The 18,654-nt window shown below is 31.6% G+C and overlaps 1 protein-coding gene across 2 annotated transcripts in view; it reads right to left on the reverse strand.

Annotated features, from left to right (window-relative positions):
* LOC143247818 (uncharacterized) overlaps positions 1–13,485 on the reverse strand; it is a 37,438-nt gene extending 23,953 nt beyond the window's left edge. Inside the window, exons 1-3 of one of the 2 annotated variants that reach the window (XM_076496334.1) lie at positions 13,230–13,485; positions 959–2,283; positions 529–766 (exon numbers count right to left, since the gene is read on the reverse strand). In XM_076496334.1, the coding sequence (XP_076352449.1) occupies positions 685–766; positions 959–2,283; positions 13,230–13,430 (1,608 nt within the window). In that variant the 5' untranslated portion in view covers positions 13,431–13,485 and the 3' untranslated portion in view covers positions 529–684. Of the gene's footprint in view, positions 1–528; positions 767–958; positions 2,284–12,813; positions 12,862–13,229 lie in introns of those variants that run through there. The other variant, XM_076496343.1, reaches the window with a different exon arrangement.
* Positions 13,486–18,654: the final 5,169 nt, after the last annotated feature.

Raw genomic sequence — 18,654 nt, forward strand, 5'->3', positions numbered from 1 at the left:
TGATAGGCCAACCACTACAATTAATTTAATTTCTTCAAATCACTATTTGAAACATGGCATAAAATGTCTTTGTTAATGTTGTTTAGACAGCTCTGCAGAAGGTCTGTTAGCTTTAGCTGATCAGTTCAACAAAAAAGAAAATAATTCAGTGACTGAGATATACCAGAATATTACAACCTACTGACCAGTAGATCAATTTTACAAGTGCTTTTGCATCTTTCTGTGCATAAAAAAATAATAAATGTATCATTAAATGCAGAAATGTAAAGGAATCATTGAGAGCCTTAAAAGCAAACAGGTCTTTCTCAATTAAAATAAGAAATATCACAAAAGTGAAAAAATTACGAAAATCACATGAAAATATGTATATAGCAGTATTCCATGTATGGATCTAAAAAAACTGAATCTTAATCTATAGCATCACAGCTTTCAAAAGTATTCTTGAAACAACAGTTACTAATTTCTAAAACAAGATAACACATACAAAATTAAAAACTATCATTGAACAGTTAAACTTTCAGTGTTTACCTATCATCATAACTACTGACAACTTTGTCGTCTATTTTACGAGATGGTGTGAAGACAATGAACTGTCGATCACCTAAAGCTTCTAACAGGTACTGATCAGTAATGCTGAGGGTCCAACCTTTGGAACGTCTGTACTGGGGAACAAATGCTGTGACATCATGGTGACCACGTTGGCGAAAAAAAGTTAATGCAGAGTTCAATACCTCGACAAGAAAAAACATTTTTGGGTTTTCCATGTCTGTGAAATATTAATAAACAACAAAAACAGTAAGAACATTAAATCATTCAAGAGAACAGCAACTTTTATACTGGATTATAAATTAACATTATTTTGTATGAAACCTCACTGATCTAATATACACTATACAGAATTAAAAATGCAAAAATAAAAAATAAAAATAAATATTTCCCTTTATTATTACACACTCACGTTATGGCAACATTACTTCCATCAATAACAATTGGCCTCAATCTTCTTCTCTGAACAGGAGAGGCAACACCTGCTGAAATACATTTACCCTGACTTGAGGTCCCACTTACAACAGGATTATTTTGAACTAGCTTTTCAGAAAACAGTGACTCCTCCTGATCTTTATCGATATATCTATAGTGTTTACCATTATATACTATTTTACAACAATCACATGATAAGCTGTGGTTAGTTTCCATGGACACTGTACGAGAAATTACAGTATCTTTCAGATTATTCAAAGTTAACTGAACTCGTGGCCTATCTTCCAAGTTATTACAGGATTTTGCATTGTTCACTGGAACTGTTGAGTTAAATCTACTCTCATTCCTAAATGACTTCCAAACCCTTGTAGGTTGCTTTTTTCTGCAATACTTTCTTAAGATTTTTAATGTTCTATTAAAATTCCTTGGTGTTGAAGTTTTAAATTTATGTACCTTCATACTACTGTTATATAATGTCCTCTGTTTTCTTCTTGTTATACATCTGCCTTTATTGTAATTAATTTTGTTGCACTTTTTATATTTGACTACTTTTCTTTTATCAGTCAATGCAACTTTAACAAACTGAATTTCTGACACTGAATCATCAGAATCAACATCAATTATTGGATTCCTTGTGTCTTTACCCTTTTCACTGGTATATGCACTTAAAGTTTTTTTTGCAGTGTTCTTTATTGGTTGGGAAGACTGAGCACAACATTCTTGAACATCAGAAACTGAATCATCAGATTCAATTTCAACTACAGAGATATTTTTACTGTGACCATATTTTTCAGTGTCTTCAATAATAACAACACTGTCATCCTTTTTATTGAAACTACTTGATGAATTAGCAGATGAAGAAAGCAGATCTTGACATGTCTGAGAGTTGTTGCTGACCTTAAATGCTTGAGTAACCCATGACAGGAGAATCTCTTTTAATCTGTCTGGAAAATATTTGTACCTTTTAATATCAATAGATATTCTGAACAAGTTTCTCACTGCAGAAATCAGCTGTGTATCCAGTTCTTTATTCTTACTAACACTAAATCTTTCCAAATGGTGTATATCTGCTTTAATGGCATTATCACAGGCACTTTGCATAAGTGAACACACATTAGAAACAGCTTTTGCTGGACCTGCAACACACAGGGAATAATTTTCTTTACCACAGGTAATATGAACTGAGTAACCTTGCTGGAGTGAAACCATCCACACATAATTACCAAATATTATTTGAAGATGGTTAGGGTATGTAAAAACTTCAGTCTTGCTTGGTTCAGTTGTAAGGTGTACTATGTATTCCTACAAAAAGATAAAAAAAAAATCAGAAGCAAATACATAAAATGAATATATTTGAAATAAGCATTATTACACCCATACATTAATGTTACCCTAGATTCAAAACTCATTTTTAAATGTGCAATTTTTAAATGCTAATATAAACACAATGTAACTGCCTGATTAGATTCTTAACTTACTTAATATGATTTTAAACATGAAAGGATTTTTTATAAATGTCCCTGTAAAACTATGTGGAAGCCATTACTTCATGACTTACACCACATATTTCAAATATTAAACAATTAAGTAATTTAATAATATACAAGAATTATAAACATAAATAACAGTGTTATGGAAGAAAAGGATCTTGGTGTTCTAATTCATCAGACTTTTAAGCCATCCAGTGAAGGTGGTTTTGCCAATGGCAAATCAAATAGCATTTTGGGTTATATCTATAAAACACTGAATATAAATCTAAAGAGGTTATAATTTCCTTGCACATGTCATTGGTTTGGTATATTTGGAGTACCATGTTCTTTCTTGTGCTGCTTACCTAAAAAAGGATAAGGAATAGTTGGAAAGGGTTCCAAGAAAGGATACTAGGACATTAAATAAGATAGAAAGATTGACATACAAGGATAGGTTAAAATAAATAAAATTATTTTATTTTGAGAAAAGAACAGTTATAGGAAATGTGATTAAGGTGTTTAAAATTGTTGAAAAAAATAAGTGTTAATGAACCATCATTCTTCATACTAAATGATGAGAATGGTAGAACTAGAGAACACAAACATAATTTTTTGCAGAATAGAAGTCACCTTCAGCTTAGACAACTTCACTTTTCTAACAGGGTGGTTGGTCTTTAAGAGGGTAATAACAGTCTTAGTTACCAATAACTGTCAAAGAAGAGAAAAGTTCATCCTACCACTCTGCTGTAGATCAGTAGTTAGGTACCTTTGCTATTTGCAGTGGTATCAGCTCTTATCTCAAGAACATTTGATGAAGTGCAGTCTGCTTAGTGAAATTACTGAGCACCAAAGTAGAATTATCATTTGTAAATCAGTGATGACGAGAAACCCACTTGTTGAGAAATTTATATGCAAAAACGGCTCGTTTGGGCTGAAAACACTTTACATAGAAGAGCGAACAACGTTTGACCTTCTTGGTCATCGTCAGGTTCACAAAGAAAGAGGTAACTGACCGGAAGCTGACCACATGTTTGAAAGGGTTGTGTAACTGTGTGTCGAAATGTAGAGGCGTATTAGATGTTTGAATATATAATTTTATTTATTATATTAATATAGGTATAAAGGCGTTCCTTTATATTGGTTTATTTTGGGTTTAAGTTGTTGTATAAGTAAGGCTTCTTTAATTTTACGTTTGTTTATGTTTGTTTCTTTATTTAGTATTTGAGTGTTTTCTATGGTTATGTTGTGTTTATTTGACTTGCAGTGTTCAAAACGTGTGAAGGTGACTTTTATGTTCTTTGAATCTGGTTTCCATTTTTCTACTTGTTTCTCCAATATAGAAGTCGTGGCAGTTATCACATTGTATTTTATAAATAATGTTGGTGTGGTGTTTGTCAGTGTAGTTTTACATAGTATAGACCTCAGTTTTGTGCCGGTTTTGAATAAATTTGGTATTAATTGGAATGTCATATTTTGTTACTAATTTTTGCCAAATGTTGGTTATTTGTTTGCTGATGTCGGGAATATATGGTATACAGCAGTATATGGTTTAAATGTGGTTTTGATTCGTGAGCTGTATTTACTTTAGTTGGTTGATTTTGCTTTCTGTCTAGGTGTGTGCGTATAATGTTTTCTACGGTTTGTGGAGGAAACTTATTGATGTTGGTGAAGTATTGTTTTATTTTGTCTAATTCATCGTTAATTTTATCTGGTGAGCATAGTTTTATGGCTGTGTTTATTTGGTTTCTTATAAATTTGGTTATAAATTTCTCAACAAGTGGGTTTCTCGTCATCACTGATTATTGTTTCATCGCAGCGACTGTACGAGAAGTGTAAGTTTTTGTGTTTTTCTCAGTGTATTTGTACTTACCTGTTACCTGTTACCATTATGTCTGAACTAGCATACCGTACACCACTATTAACAGTACACGCTCACACGATCGTTAAGAAACTAAGGAATTTAAACCAACGAATTATTAATAGAAGTAATGACATTTATTTTATTCAACAATGTAGAAAAGAACAACTAACCCCTAATTTTGTAAAGGTAAAACTTTCAAAAAATTTTAATACATACACAAACATTATTCAAAATTTACAGAAAAAACTACTGAAAGCCATGTTGAACACAAAATATAAAGAACTACATGACTTACAAAAACAAAAAATGAATCTAGACCATCAACTGGCATGCTGCATTAAACCAGAGATTTACGGACTTATACAACGAAACATAAACCAAATCAATACTAAAACGACAGAGACAAAAAAGATCTGCCACAACAAAAACTAGAAAAACTAAGATGCAAACAACAGAAAAGACACCAAAGCGACAAACCGTTGACTAACCTCATAATTAACAGATCCGACCGTCAATTAAACACAGACGAGATACATCTACTTAACAAAGGACTCAACTCGCTATAGCACCTAGGCACATTCCAACCATAGAAATCAAAACATGTTTAGAAGACCTAGCCAGGAGACTTGTGATACTTTCTACAGAGAACAAAAACAAGGAAACAACCAAAAACAACCAACAGAAAGAAGACAACTTAGATAATTTTATTGACATCCAACAGCCAACCTTCCCAGGTAAAATTACAAATTTATATTTTCCAGAAACACCTAAAAACAACATCTTAAACGATTTTTTCAAAGAATTTTCTCACAAAACCATCAACATAATTTCACAAAACAGAAAACTGAAAACAACCTTACAAAATAGACATTAATTGCATAAAAACCTAAAACAAGACAAAACATAAAATTCTAAAAGCAGATAAAGGTAACGCTATAGTCATAATGAACACTAATGAATACATCCAAAATGAATAACATCCTATCAGACACGAACAAATTTAAACCTATACACACAAATCCAACAAAGACACACGAGACGCTAACTGAACAAATTACTACTACAAATGAAAAAAGCCAACACAATTTCACAAACACTTTATTCCTACCTACGTAAAACCGACTCACGCGCACCACAAATATACGGCATCCCCAAACCTCATAAACCAGATTGTCCATTACGACCAATAATGTCCACATATGAATCGTTTAATTACAACCTTGGTAAATACATAGCATGGGCATTCTCCAAATATGTAACATCAGCCAGCTCATTTATCAGACTCTTTTAATTTCAAGTCTAATCTAAATCAACTTAATCATAAAGCCTTAATGGCCAGTTTGATGTTATATCCTCTTTACAGAAGTTCCAACCACTGAAGCCTGCAAGATAGCCTTAGAACTCTATATCCGAGACCCTAACCCAACTATAGAAATTCCCAGTAACCAGTTAGCAACCCTCATAGAATTCACCACGATAAAGACAAACTTCATGTTCAACAACCAAAACTATATACAAACAAACAGCCTAAGCATGGGCAACCCAGTATCACCAGTTCTAGCCAATATTTTTATGACACAAGTTGAAACACAAGCAATTAACACAGCATTACATCCACCACTATACTGGTATAGATATGTAGATGACACGGTTCGCGGATTCAAATCTACAGAACACATACTTAATTTTTTCAATCACATTAACTCTATACATCCCAACATCAACTTCACATGTGAACAGGAAGAAAACAATCAAATATCATTTCTTAACCTCAAAATTACAAGAACTGATACACAATTTCAAACAGAAATCCACCGAAAAATCACCCATACTGGACTATACATTCCTTGGGACTCAGCACATGAAACAAAACAAAAACTCAACATACTAAGAAACCAAATAAACACAGCCATAAAACTATGCTCACCAGATAAAATTAACGATGAATTAGACAAAATAAAACAATACTTCACCAACATCAATAAGTTTCCTCCACAAACCGTAGAAAACATTATACGCACACACCTAGACAGAAAGCAAAATCAACCAACTAAAGTAAATACAGCTCACGAATCAAAAAACCACGAAACCATATACTGCTGTATACCATATATTCCGACATCAGCAAACAAATAACCAACATTTGGCAAAATTAGTAACAAAATATGACATTCCAATTAATACCAAATTTATTCAAAACCCGCACAAAACTGAGGTCTATACTATGTAAAAACTACACTGACAAACACCACACCAACATTATTTATAAAATACAATGTGATAACTGCCACGACTTCTATATTGGAGAAACAAGTAGAAAAATGGAAACCAGATTCAAAGAACATAAAAAGTCACCTTCACACGTTTCGAACACTGCAAGTCAAATAAACACAACATAACCATAGAAAACACTCAAATACTAAATAAAGAAACAAACATAAACAAACGTAAAATTAAAGAAGCCTTACTTATACAACAACTTAAACCCAAAATAAACCAATATAAAGGAACGCTTTATACCTATATTAATATAATAAATAAAATTATATATTCAAACATCTAATACCGCCTCTACATTTTCGACACACAGTTACACAACCCTTTCAAACATGTGGTCAGCTTCCGTCAGTTACCTCTTTCTTTGTGAACCTGACGATGACCGAAGAAGGTCGAAACGTTGTTCGCTCTTCTATGTAAAGTGTTTTCTCAGCCCAAACGAGCCGTTTTTGCATATAAATATCATTTGTAAAGTTTCATGTACCACGCTCCTCATACTTTGCCAATGACATTATCATTATTTAAAAAAGTTAATGTTATATATTAAATCTATCACTTGCATATAATTTAAGGACAAAAAGGGACCTCTTTGTCCATCTGGGATTATTCAACCACTATGTTAAACTATAAAATAAAAACAGTTATTAAGCCTTCCTTTAAACTCCCTTAAATTAACTGCATATACTATATCTAAGGTCATTTCATTCCAAAAGCCAAACACGATGTTAGGAAAATAAGGCTGTCTTATTGAAGATGACTGCTACACTGACAGAATTTATATTATTGTCCCATAGTCTTACAATTATTTCCATCAATTACAAAAAAACAATGAAGTTCAACACATTTTCACTGATAGAAAATATTTTCTAGGCAATGTTTCAAAATTAGTTAAAGGTGTTACTTCTTATGTAGATGATGGCACAGCCATAAACTGGATGTATCTGGCTTTACAGAAACCATTTGATGATAATGAAAGTTGTTAAAATATTATTTAATTCGATCTGGGGGATAAATTAATTCACTGATTCGAAAAGTGGCTGAATGGAAGAAAGATGGTTATTATAAATGCTCTTATTGGTTTAGATCAATAAGACAGTTGCTGGAATGATCAATAAACTACTAATTTCTTGATAATAAGGTCTATGATGTTGCTAGATGTAAGAAGAGTGCTGTTACTTTACAAAAGGATTTCAATTATTTAATGAACTGGACAAGCAAACTGACAGATGAACAAAAAATACACTTTTCTTTAAAACAAAATGTTAGTACAAATACTAAGAAATTAGTTTCAAAACATTCATGTCTCCTATTCAGTCCTGCCGTTTTGTAATTTAGTTATCACACCGGATAATATGCATTTCACACTAAGGTAGCAGATGGATTTTAATTACAATAATTTAAGTGTGATATCATAATTTGAGTTACAAGTATAATTTTGATGTAAATAATAATATTAAAAGAAAAAAATGACGTTCATATTCAAGTTGATCAGTCTCTTAAGCCATTTAAGTTGTATGCTGTAGGATGTTGCAAGAAAAATAGAATTTTAGGTTGTATCTGGAGAAATGTTAAATAGAAGTCTAAATATATTTGATTAAGGAAGCATATCATGCTAATGTAATAACATGTAGGCAAACAATAACTTATAAGCAAAAGAAAATGAATCATCACCAGACCCATTAATTTCCTCAAATGTCATGTTATCATCACTTGGGTATACAGGCTAAAGTATACTCATCTGTTGTTTTTGACAGGAAATACAGACCAACTTTTGTTGTTTTCAATAGGAAAAGCTTGATAAATATTTGGATGATAAGGGCTATCTTGGTGTTTTATTTTTAAGTTTAGTTTAGTGAATGGAGTAACCCAGATGAATCAACAGGTCCTTTTTATGTTCTAAAATTACATGTCTAATTTATACTGCATTATTATTTCAATGATTATTCAATCTGTAAACATATTCTCTTTCTTCCAGATATATATACAAGATAGTTTATAAAGAATATACAAGTGGAAAATTAAGTTACTTTTGTCAGATAAATGAAGACTACTTAAAAAAAGTGTTAAAATTTAAAAACAATTAGTGGAGTTCAATAAAATTTCCTAATATTTGTTCTGTTAACCCAGTTAATTCTTTCAGTTAGCTTAATTAAATAAGCTTGTACTTATCTTGCTGTAACATATAGAAACATCTAGAGGAAACTTGGAAAATATTAAAATCTGCTCTTAAAGTGACCGTGTACCAACAAATTGACAGCACTTAAGTTAGGGTAAAAGCCCTGTCAGTAAGAGTGATGACTGATTAGTAAATTAATCAGGTAGATGGAATGCTGTCATAATAAGAGCTGCACCAAGCTTGAACGTATTCTTCACCTTGCTTACAACTACAGGATAAAAATAATTTTCACTGAGTTGTTGACATGAGTTATTTAAACTTACTAGGAATCTATATTCTTAGTTCTTGTAAATTTTTCTTTTTTAATTAAAAAAATTGATGTAAGTAGCCTTCATTCTTTTTTAGTGTTTCAGATTATTACTGTTATTGATTATTTCAATTATCCAGTACTCAAACTATTGCATTATGATTTTTATCATTATTACCAATCAATTCGAGTCTGTTCAGCGAAAATGATTAATATCACAACTCAAATACACTTTTCAATTATTCCAAATATCCTTGAAACCATTACCATTATGTTTCTTTGTTGCGTACAATGATACACAATGAGTTATCTGTGCTCTGCCCACTGCAATTTGTACCACTGTTTTACTTTTTCTATTATTAATTTAAGTTTGTTCAGCTTTGGTACAGCAAAACAATTTGTTTGCCCTTATTGATTAAACAAAACAAGAATGTGGTAATAGAAAGCATTGATTAAATCTTTTATTCTCCTCACAATTCCACCATCAATAATTCAGAGGTGCAAAACAAAAAAATATTAATTGTAATTAGAACAAAAATATTACCAAAAAGTGTGAACAATGTGCATTATTTAGGATAATTTGTATTTATAATTTTTATTTTATAAAAAGTTCAGCATCATGTTTGGCTATTTAGAGAATTTTAAACTTAGAGAGAGAAACTGTTTTTTTGTGCTGATAGATATTGGATTTGGAAGGATTTGTAACCTCCCTTTCAGTTTTTATAGATATGCCCATGTGTTCACATGCTCATACTTAGAGGTGACATTTGGTTTAATCAATATGAAAGGCCTTACAATCTCCACACATATACAAGCAGATGAGATGTGAACAATGGGTAGTCAGAAGATGAACTTTTAGTAGAAAACATTTTTGAGTCTGAAATTCAGTTTGATAATAACTTTGAGATCAATATGGGAATAGTAAGTGTTACAATGTTTTTTAATTGTCTTGTGATAAGAGAGTTACGTCTTCCGAGATATAGTAAACAAGTGTATAAGGGAAGTTTGGGTACAGTGGATATCTTAGCTGGCTTGACCAATAAATTAATTAAAACAAGAGGAAGTTATTTTCTCCAAGAAATGCAGAGTAGCCTTTTAAGAGAGAATATTTTGTATGAAAGTAATTTATTTGTGAAGGGCTAGATAGGATGAGCTAAGTTTTTAGGCTCTATTTAATAGACAGAGAATAAGACTGCATCAGAAAGAAAATGATACAAAACTATCAAACTGAATGAAAAAGGAAGTAAATGTATTTCTATGGCACATGAACAATGAAGGCCATTGGCACCATGGTTAACAGGAGTGTTCAGAAAGAAAACAGAGTTATTTGTCTCAATATAACTGAACTGTATAGAGGGATGAGGTGAATTAAGATAGTCATTAAAAAGTTGGAAATGATCAATATAGTTGAAAATAAGGAAAGTATCAACATCATACTTTCTGTAGAAAAAAGGTCTGAAGCTTGAAGGACATTTGTCAATCCAGTTCTGTTTGTGATGACAGGGAAAAATGTTGACAAACATAGGCTTCAGTGGGAAACCCATAACACCACCATCTATCAGCTCATAAAGGATATTGTTAAAGAGAAGAAGAAATTCTGTAGTAGAAGGTCCATTAACAAGAATGTTTTTAGTGAAGGGTTCAGACAGTGCAATATTAATAGTTTTGTCCATGGAAATATTAGTAAAAATAAAATTAATATTGAAGCTGGCAATCACACAATTTTTAGAGGAGGGAAAAGTGGAAGGAGTCAGGTGTTGTAAATGCATTCTTAGTAAAAAGTTTTAAGGGTACAAGGAATTTAGCTACATTATTATTCTAATAATGCCTAAGAGTGCCTAAGGTAGAAAGTATAGTTCAAAGGGGGTGTCAGGTTTGTGAACCTTTACGCAGACCATATAATATTCTCAATGGAAAAAAAAAATGTTTAAAGAAATTAAAATCATCACTAAACTTCATTAAGTTAAGGTAAGAAATTACCCATAACGCACTTTACTATTAACAAGCAACAGTAGTCCAGTTTGACTACCAGACTGCAGTAATAATATCAACTTGTTTTCTCTCATTCAACCTGGTTGATTGATTGATTGATTTAGTGTTTTATGGCACAAAGCAGCTAGGCTATCTGTGCCAGATGTCCAGTAAAAAGGTAAAAATAAATTAAATGTAGTAAAATACATAAAAGGAAATGAAGGTAAAACAAAACATCATTGAAAAACAGAAAAAGCATAAAACCACATTCAACCTGGACTAGCTATCAAGTATGGACATTGTACAAATATATGCCAAAATAACAATCAGCTTCACTGATATGGGGCCAAATAAGCCCAGCAACAGATGAATAACTGAAAATGGTGCTGTTATATTGAAGGACTTTACAATGTAATTTTTTGTCCATTTGTAAAGAGTTAAGAAATGTCACGCAATCACCATGTCATTTATTATGGTGACTGGTAATTACCAATCAGCAATGCTTGAACTGGAAGAAAAGACAAATTACAATGGCTTGTGAAATTTTCGAATGTGTATTCCTTAACACTATAAATGGTAGCACAATGGTTTTAGGCCCTCCTTAAAATACATGGGATTACACCCCTCTTCATCCCACCTCAATCTCAGCACTAATAATCAATCACTGTGTCTGGTAGTTTCAACTAGCAGAAAAGCTGCACAGTATTCAAAATTAGGACTAACTAGTGATTTATATATATATATATATATATACACACACACACACACACACAGATAAGTTTGCCTTCAAATCAGTATGACTATAAATTAGAGATGGTAAATTAGTGGAATCTGTTAATCAGTTAATGATTTTGCAACAGGCTTGGAATAATATACACAATTCTGTCTACATATTTGTACATGCTAAGTATTTGCACTATAACTTTTGATACAGTAAGTGTATCTTCACAAAATTTTGTAGACTTTTAGTCAAGATTACGAGTATCTTGCATACCAAAAATCTGATTTTCAATGAAATATTTTTACTAAAGATTTGTTTTTTAATATAGTCTATTTTGTAACTAGTTTGAGTGCAAAGTGATTTCATATTATTATTAAAAACTATTCTTTGTCCCAAAAAATCTCAAATATTTGTGTAATCTCTAAAACATCCTAAATATTTTTCAAATGTTTGTTTTCAGTAAAAATTTATATTTTACTTTCTGTTGTCTATGACCATCCTCAACCATCATAAAAAAGTAGAAAATATAAATTATCCTTTTTTCATGCTAAAATGATTACACATTATAACAAGTACAAATGTTTAGTCTAAGTAACTTAAGTCTCATAATTCTATACAGTCATATAAATATGTTTATTCTTTTTTATTATGTTGGCCTTCCAGCCATACCTAATACATTAATATAAAACAGGCCTTTAGTCTTCTCTGTCTTGGCTGTATTTTATTGGGCAAGTATTTTGTAATATAGAGTCACATTTCAATTATTAGACATTATATATATATAGATTATTACTATTTAGAAAAAATTATAAAACTTATTTTTCTTAAAATATAGAGAACAATAAATCAAGAAGTAAAGTAAACAATTCTCTCTTCTTGCTACAACCTTTGTACTCAGTTACTATTGGAAATAAGTTGCTAAGCCTTTTAAAATTTAGCTTATGGAGGATATCAAACAAATACTGTTTTAGGTTTTATATATATCCAATTGAATAATGAAAAAATCAGCACTAATACCACTGCACTGACACCATAAAATTCCACTATAATTTATTAAGCTTAAATATCATTAAACGTAAAGGTCATTTGTCAAGTAATTGTTCAACTTACAAACTGACTCCAAGTCATTCTATTATATACCCCAACGTCGCCATGACTAGAAATAAAGTAAGGAAAAAAAAAAGATAATATCAAGGGCTCAAGAACTAACCCCTAAGGCACTTCACCAGTAACAAGGGTCTAGTGTTACTTAACTCCATTACTAACAATAATAATCGTTAACTTTCTTTCGTCTAACCACACTGCGACCCATTCTCTAACGTTTAATAATGCGATTTTCTTAGTTAATCTTCTGTGTGGCAAATTATTAAAAGCTAGTAAAACTTAAAGAACTTAATTTAGAAGGTTCGTTATTTTACGAATGTCATTACTTTTGAGCTTTAACATAAATTTCAGTATATTATTCCACTGTTTTTCAATGCTCTTTAAAATTAAAATTTTTGCCTAGACTGTCAAAAGTCACATACTTTGGCTGCTTTACACTTTTTCCGATCCTGTCCTATCACAACAACATCACTTCTAACACTCGTTTGATCTCCAAAATGTTCTTCTTTTTCACATACTTTAATATGAAATAGACATTCTATATCACGCTTCCGTTGATACAAGAAATGTTTTTGAGAATACGTTAAAGGAACCTTAATTTCAATATCTTCCGAACGTATCATCTTCCACAAAAGCTAAGCGTAATAAGAAAATAGAATGTATTTAAAAGTCGTAGCTTCAAGGAGAAAAATTATGAAAAGTAAAACAGTCAAAACATACAGTACTCTTATCACGCACACAAAAAAATATTTATTATAGAAATATATCTACTAAAATCAGTAAGCAAGTTTACGAATATTTATAATACCATATTTAACCTTTCATATTTAGTGTATTATAATAATGCGAATATGTTCTCAGTTATTATGACGTATAAAATTGGAACAAAAATAGCATATAACTGTATTGTAAAATACATTATAAACTTTATAAGAAAAAAAGAACTTTAAAACCCATTTTATTAATTCAAGTTTTAAACGTCAAAGTAACATTGTATTACTTAAAAGCTATATGTTCTGCTGTTCACGTTTATCTGTAAAGCTTTAAGATGCGTGCATTTTTGTGCCACTCAAAGTTCATACGAAAGAGAAACAAGTGTTTTGTGTACACATTTTTTTACGGTTGTGGTATTTTGAAGTTTCATTAATAGAATGTAAAAGACAGTGCTGTGTAGTTAAATTAATTAAAACAATTAAATGACCTGTCTAGATTACTCACGTATGAAGTTAGGATCATAGAACGATTCTGATGACTGTGGTACGTCTCAATGAATGCGAAATTGAAGTTAAGTGAGTTAAACATATTCCACAACACTTGAAGTCTACAAAACTATCCAATACAAAAACACCTTACATAAAATTGTCTGATCAAAAGGAAAAGCATATAGTGTAAAGATCTCGTGACACTTACATATTATTGGGCAAGTATCAATATTCAACAGGATGATGGCGCTAAAATTCTAAGTATTTGTAAACAAATTCACCCACAAACTATTAAGACATGAGTGCAGTTGTCTGAGATGAGACTCTGAGGAGTGAGAAATCTATTATCCACATATATTTACCTTTGCAATGCATGGTACTATCTATACCTACATATCCTTTATGCACATGGTACATTGTCTGCAATTCCCTACTCCTGATTTCAGTTCTGTATAGTTTAGTGAAGTTTTAAAAACTTCCATGCATGTGCGCACGTACTTTAATGTTTTGTAAATATTGTCATAAATATAATTTAAAAACACATAAAATATAACAAAACGCTTCCACATGTTATGTGGAAATGATTCTGAATATGGGCACTAAGATGATACCTGAAATGGTAAAGTTGTCATATAAGTTCAGATTTTGAAACTTTTTCTCTTAAAAAAAGAAGAAGAATTGGAGGAAACCTGATTAAGAAGTTTAATACTGTAAAAGGGACTGATGGATCAATTTTCGTATTTAATGGTGTAATGATAAATCTAGCTTGACTAGGGGACACAAAAATAAATTTTGACAGGGTATGAGTCACCTGTAGCTAAGACAGTTATATTTATTTTAACAAGTGTTTAACCTTTGGAATATGTTTTCATCAGATGTGCTAAATAAAGTTAATTCAAATGACACTGAAGGAAGAACTTGATAAATATTTGAATGGCAAAGGTTATTTTTCAGTGTTTTATTTTAGAGTTAAATAAAATGTAAATGGACAGCTTAAATGGATCAACAGGTCCCTTATTGTCTTTAAATTATACATATATATTTTACATCCCCTTATTTAATACGATTTTTTTGCAATGTTTTTATATACACTATGTATGTGGTATTAATATTAGGAGTGTTTATTTAATCATAGTAATCGATGCTATACGTATTTAGATATTGATTCCACAACATGTAACTAAATACAGAAGTTTTACCAACGGTCTTTACAAAGTTTGATAATCTTATCTGTAATGCATTATCTATATTATTAAGTCTTATTTACGCACTTCACATTTGGGCTTGGCATGGCCAGGTGGTTAAGGCGTTCAAATCATAATCTGAGGGTCGGGGGTTCGAATCCCCGTCACACCAAACATGCTCACCCTTTCAGCCATGGGAGTGTTATAATGTTACGGTCAATCCCAATATTCGTTGGTAAAAGAGTAGCCCAAGAGTTGGTGGTGGGTGATGATGACTAGCTGCCTTCCCTCTAATTTTACACTGCTGCATTAGGTAAGGCTAGTGCAGAGCCCTCGCGTAGCTTTACGCAAAATTCAAAAAAACAAACAAACTTCACATGTTACAGTGCTTTTTCAAATTATCAGGTTTGCTCAATAAATGGCAGTTTACAAGAGAAGTAAAATAAAAGAGTAACATGTGTCTATCTACCTTGTTATTGTTAATTTGTTATGTTACTTTGCTTGTAATGTTTAGTCCAAAGAAAAGAAGACAGTATATGGTATTCAATATTCATCGTCCTTTATTGAATCATTAATTTTTCGCAAAAATAGTTTATTAGAAATTCTGATTTTTCTGTACGAAAAACTTATAAGGTTTCCTGAAAACCTGCCAACTTTCGTAAAGATACGTAAATCGTATTGGCTCATACGATGTATCAATACAATCTTATCAAGGCTTTACGATACGATACTTGTATATTGTCACTGTATTACCACATATTTAACTAACAGATAATATGTTCTTCAAGTAAGTTACAAAATATCAAAATGGATTAACTCGGGAGACAAAACAAGCCAAAAAAGAGACATGCAACATGTTGTAAATCCCCTTCCTTATGGTGAGCAAAGCGTAATATTTTCTAACAAGTGAGAAGTTGTGAACTCAACAATCAGTGACAAAAACTGTCCACTTCATTCGGGGCTTAATATATGACATAATAAAACCAAAAAGACCTCCAATTGAAAGCGAGATCAGCAAGGTATGAGTTATACCTCATATTCAACCATTGCATACTTCAAACAGTTGGAGAATAAAACGGGTATTCATGTAATTCCATACATAGACATATTAGTCACGTCACTAGATGTGGAGCCTATGAATTTCTGTACAATCTAAATATTTAAATGTGTACTGGAAAACCATCCTCCCTATAGTATTAATAGGTTATGGAAATAAACCAAGGGACTTCAGGTGTGCTTTGAAAATGAGAGACAGCCTTAAAATGAGATTCTTGCAGTGGTAACTAGGCTTCAGGGTTTATGGTCAAGATGCATAGCCAGTAGATAAAACATGACTAAATATGAATACATAGACCATAACGACGTGGTAAGACATCAAATTCATTTTAAAATAACGCATTTAATATTTATATAAGTATATACAATGATATGCAATTTATATATGATATTATGCATGCATGGTTATATGTATATATATATATATAGTGTTACAGACACATATACTAATATCACATATAGAAAGAATTCTATACTCTTATTAATTTTAAACATAACTTTGTTCTGAAAATTCTTAGCTAAAAATGCGAAAATTACAACCACAATATATGTGAATATAAAAAAAAATGTACCATTATATGTGTCTGGACCGTTCAGTGAAATTAGTTCCTTTTATTCGCTTCACCGAATGAAGTGAAAAAGTGAGGAAAAATTGTGTTGAAATCAGTAATGATAGAGATTGAAATAAGTGAAAATGTAATAGCTATAGACTGTTTCCAACCTGAAGCACATGAAATAATGCAACAGAAAATATTCGCAAGACAAAAAACAACTTAGACTTTCACAAGTAGAACAAAAGGCACAAGTCATAGCGGCAATGAGACTTTCAAAACAGTCAATGTAATTTGTGTTAAGAGAGAAAATGTGTAAAGCCAAATAAAACAACATATTTTTAACTTGGACACTTGGATGAGAAAATGACCATCTAACAAAAGAATTAACATACACGAATTACATATCTGAATTATGTTTTAATAGACGTGTGTGTGTATGTTAAAATATATTTTATTACTTGTTATTGTCGGAAGTATGACCTGTTTATGTGTGTGGACCGTTCAGTGAAATTACTTCCTGCACTTCGCTTCAGCAAATGAACTGAAAAAAAAGTGAGGAAAGAAAATTGATGTCCATACATGTAATTTTGTTATTTTTGTAGTATTTATGGATAACTGGGAATTATGCCTATATTTTAGCTAAAACTCATATAAATGTATAAATAACATCTAAAAGTTCGATTTTGTTTTTCAGGGAGGAAATATGTAATTTTATAATATCTGTGAACGTTGTCATTTATTTTATATTACTCACATTAACAAAAAGTACAGAGCACAGTCGTCAAGCAATAAAGGATGAATTTTATGAGAATGTCAAGATACGAAGTAGAACTGAAATTACTAATGTGTAAAACACCGAAATATATAATGTATCTAAGAGCTACACTTTCATAACTGAGAGGCTATTTTGAATTTCTCAAACTTAAATATTTAGATCTTGCAGTTTCACTGATAAGATAAACACTTCGGGTTATCTTATTCTACATTAAAAAGAAACATGATGTTATTTAACATTTTCATTAATACCAGTGAAGAATATGTTCAATTTAGAAGAATCGAGATATTCAAAAGCAAGTGAAACTACACGGATGAAAAACAGCTGATAATACGTTATGAACATTGGAAGGAAAATATGGCATATTCAAATATTTAATTGTTTTTTATTGTAATATTTTAAAATTTAAATATTAGGTGTATGGGTGGTTTTACTGAATATCTTAGAAGTTTGTTTTTTTTTTTGCAAGTTGATTATAAATTACACAAATTGGATTTGATCTGGTCGGGCTGAAGACCGACGCGGGTGTGGTACTGCACTGGGACTAAGCGAGGCTAGCCTTCGACGGCTCGATCAAGCCCGTACCAGCGTATTGACCTTCCGTAAAGGCCTCAGCTACGCGGCGTGCCAGGATCCCACCTAGCACGACCGTTTCGGCCAGCAACTAACAGCAGGCTCAGAACTGGCACAGACTTGGGTAATCTGACTGGCTTGATACCTGACACAATAATATGATGGATCTCGAGCTTTCTCTCAAATAAATAACTTGATTTGGTGTTTTATGGCACAAAGCAGCTAGACTATAAACAAGTCAGAGTTCACATACACCAAACGCTTTCACGTCCATTCACGCTTAAGTCTGGTGTGCTACAGGGGTCCTCCCTAAGCCCGCTGTTATATATTATCTACGTCAATGATATCCCGTTCACAAAACTCTCATGTACTCAAGCGTCACAATATGCAGGCGATGTAGCAGTTTGGAGTACATCGAGTGACCCCATCTTTCCTTCGCTCTCTCATATTTATTTGGGTAAGGAAGAACAGGTTTCATTGACTTCTTCCTCCTTCCTTCGTAA

Source organism: Tachypleus tridentatus, chromosome 1 (genome assembly GCF_004210375.1).
Source record: "Tachypleus tridentatus isolate NWPU-2018 chromosome 1, ASM421037v1, whole genome shotgun sequence".
Lineage (NCBI taxonomy): Eukaryota > Metazoa > Arthropoda > Merostomata > Xiphosura > Limulidae > Tachypleus > Tachypleus tridentatus.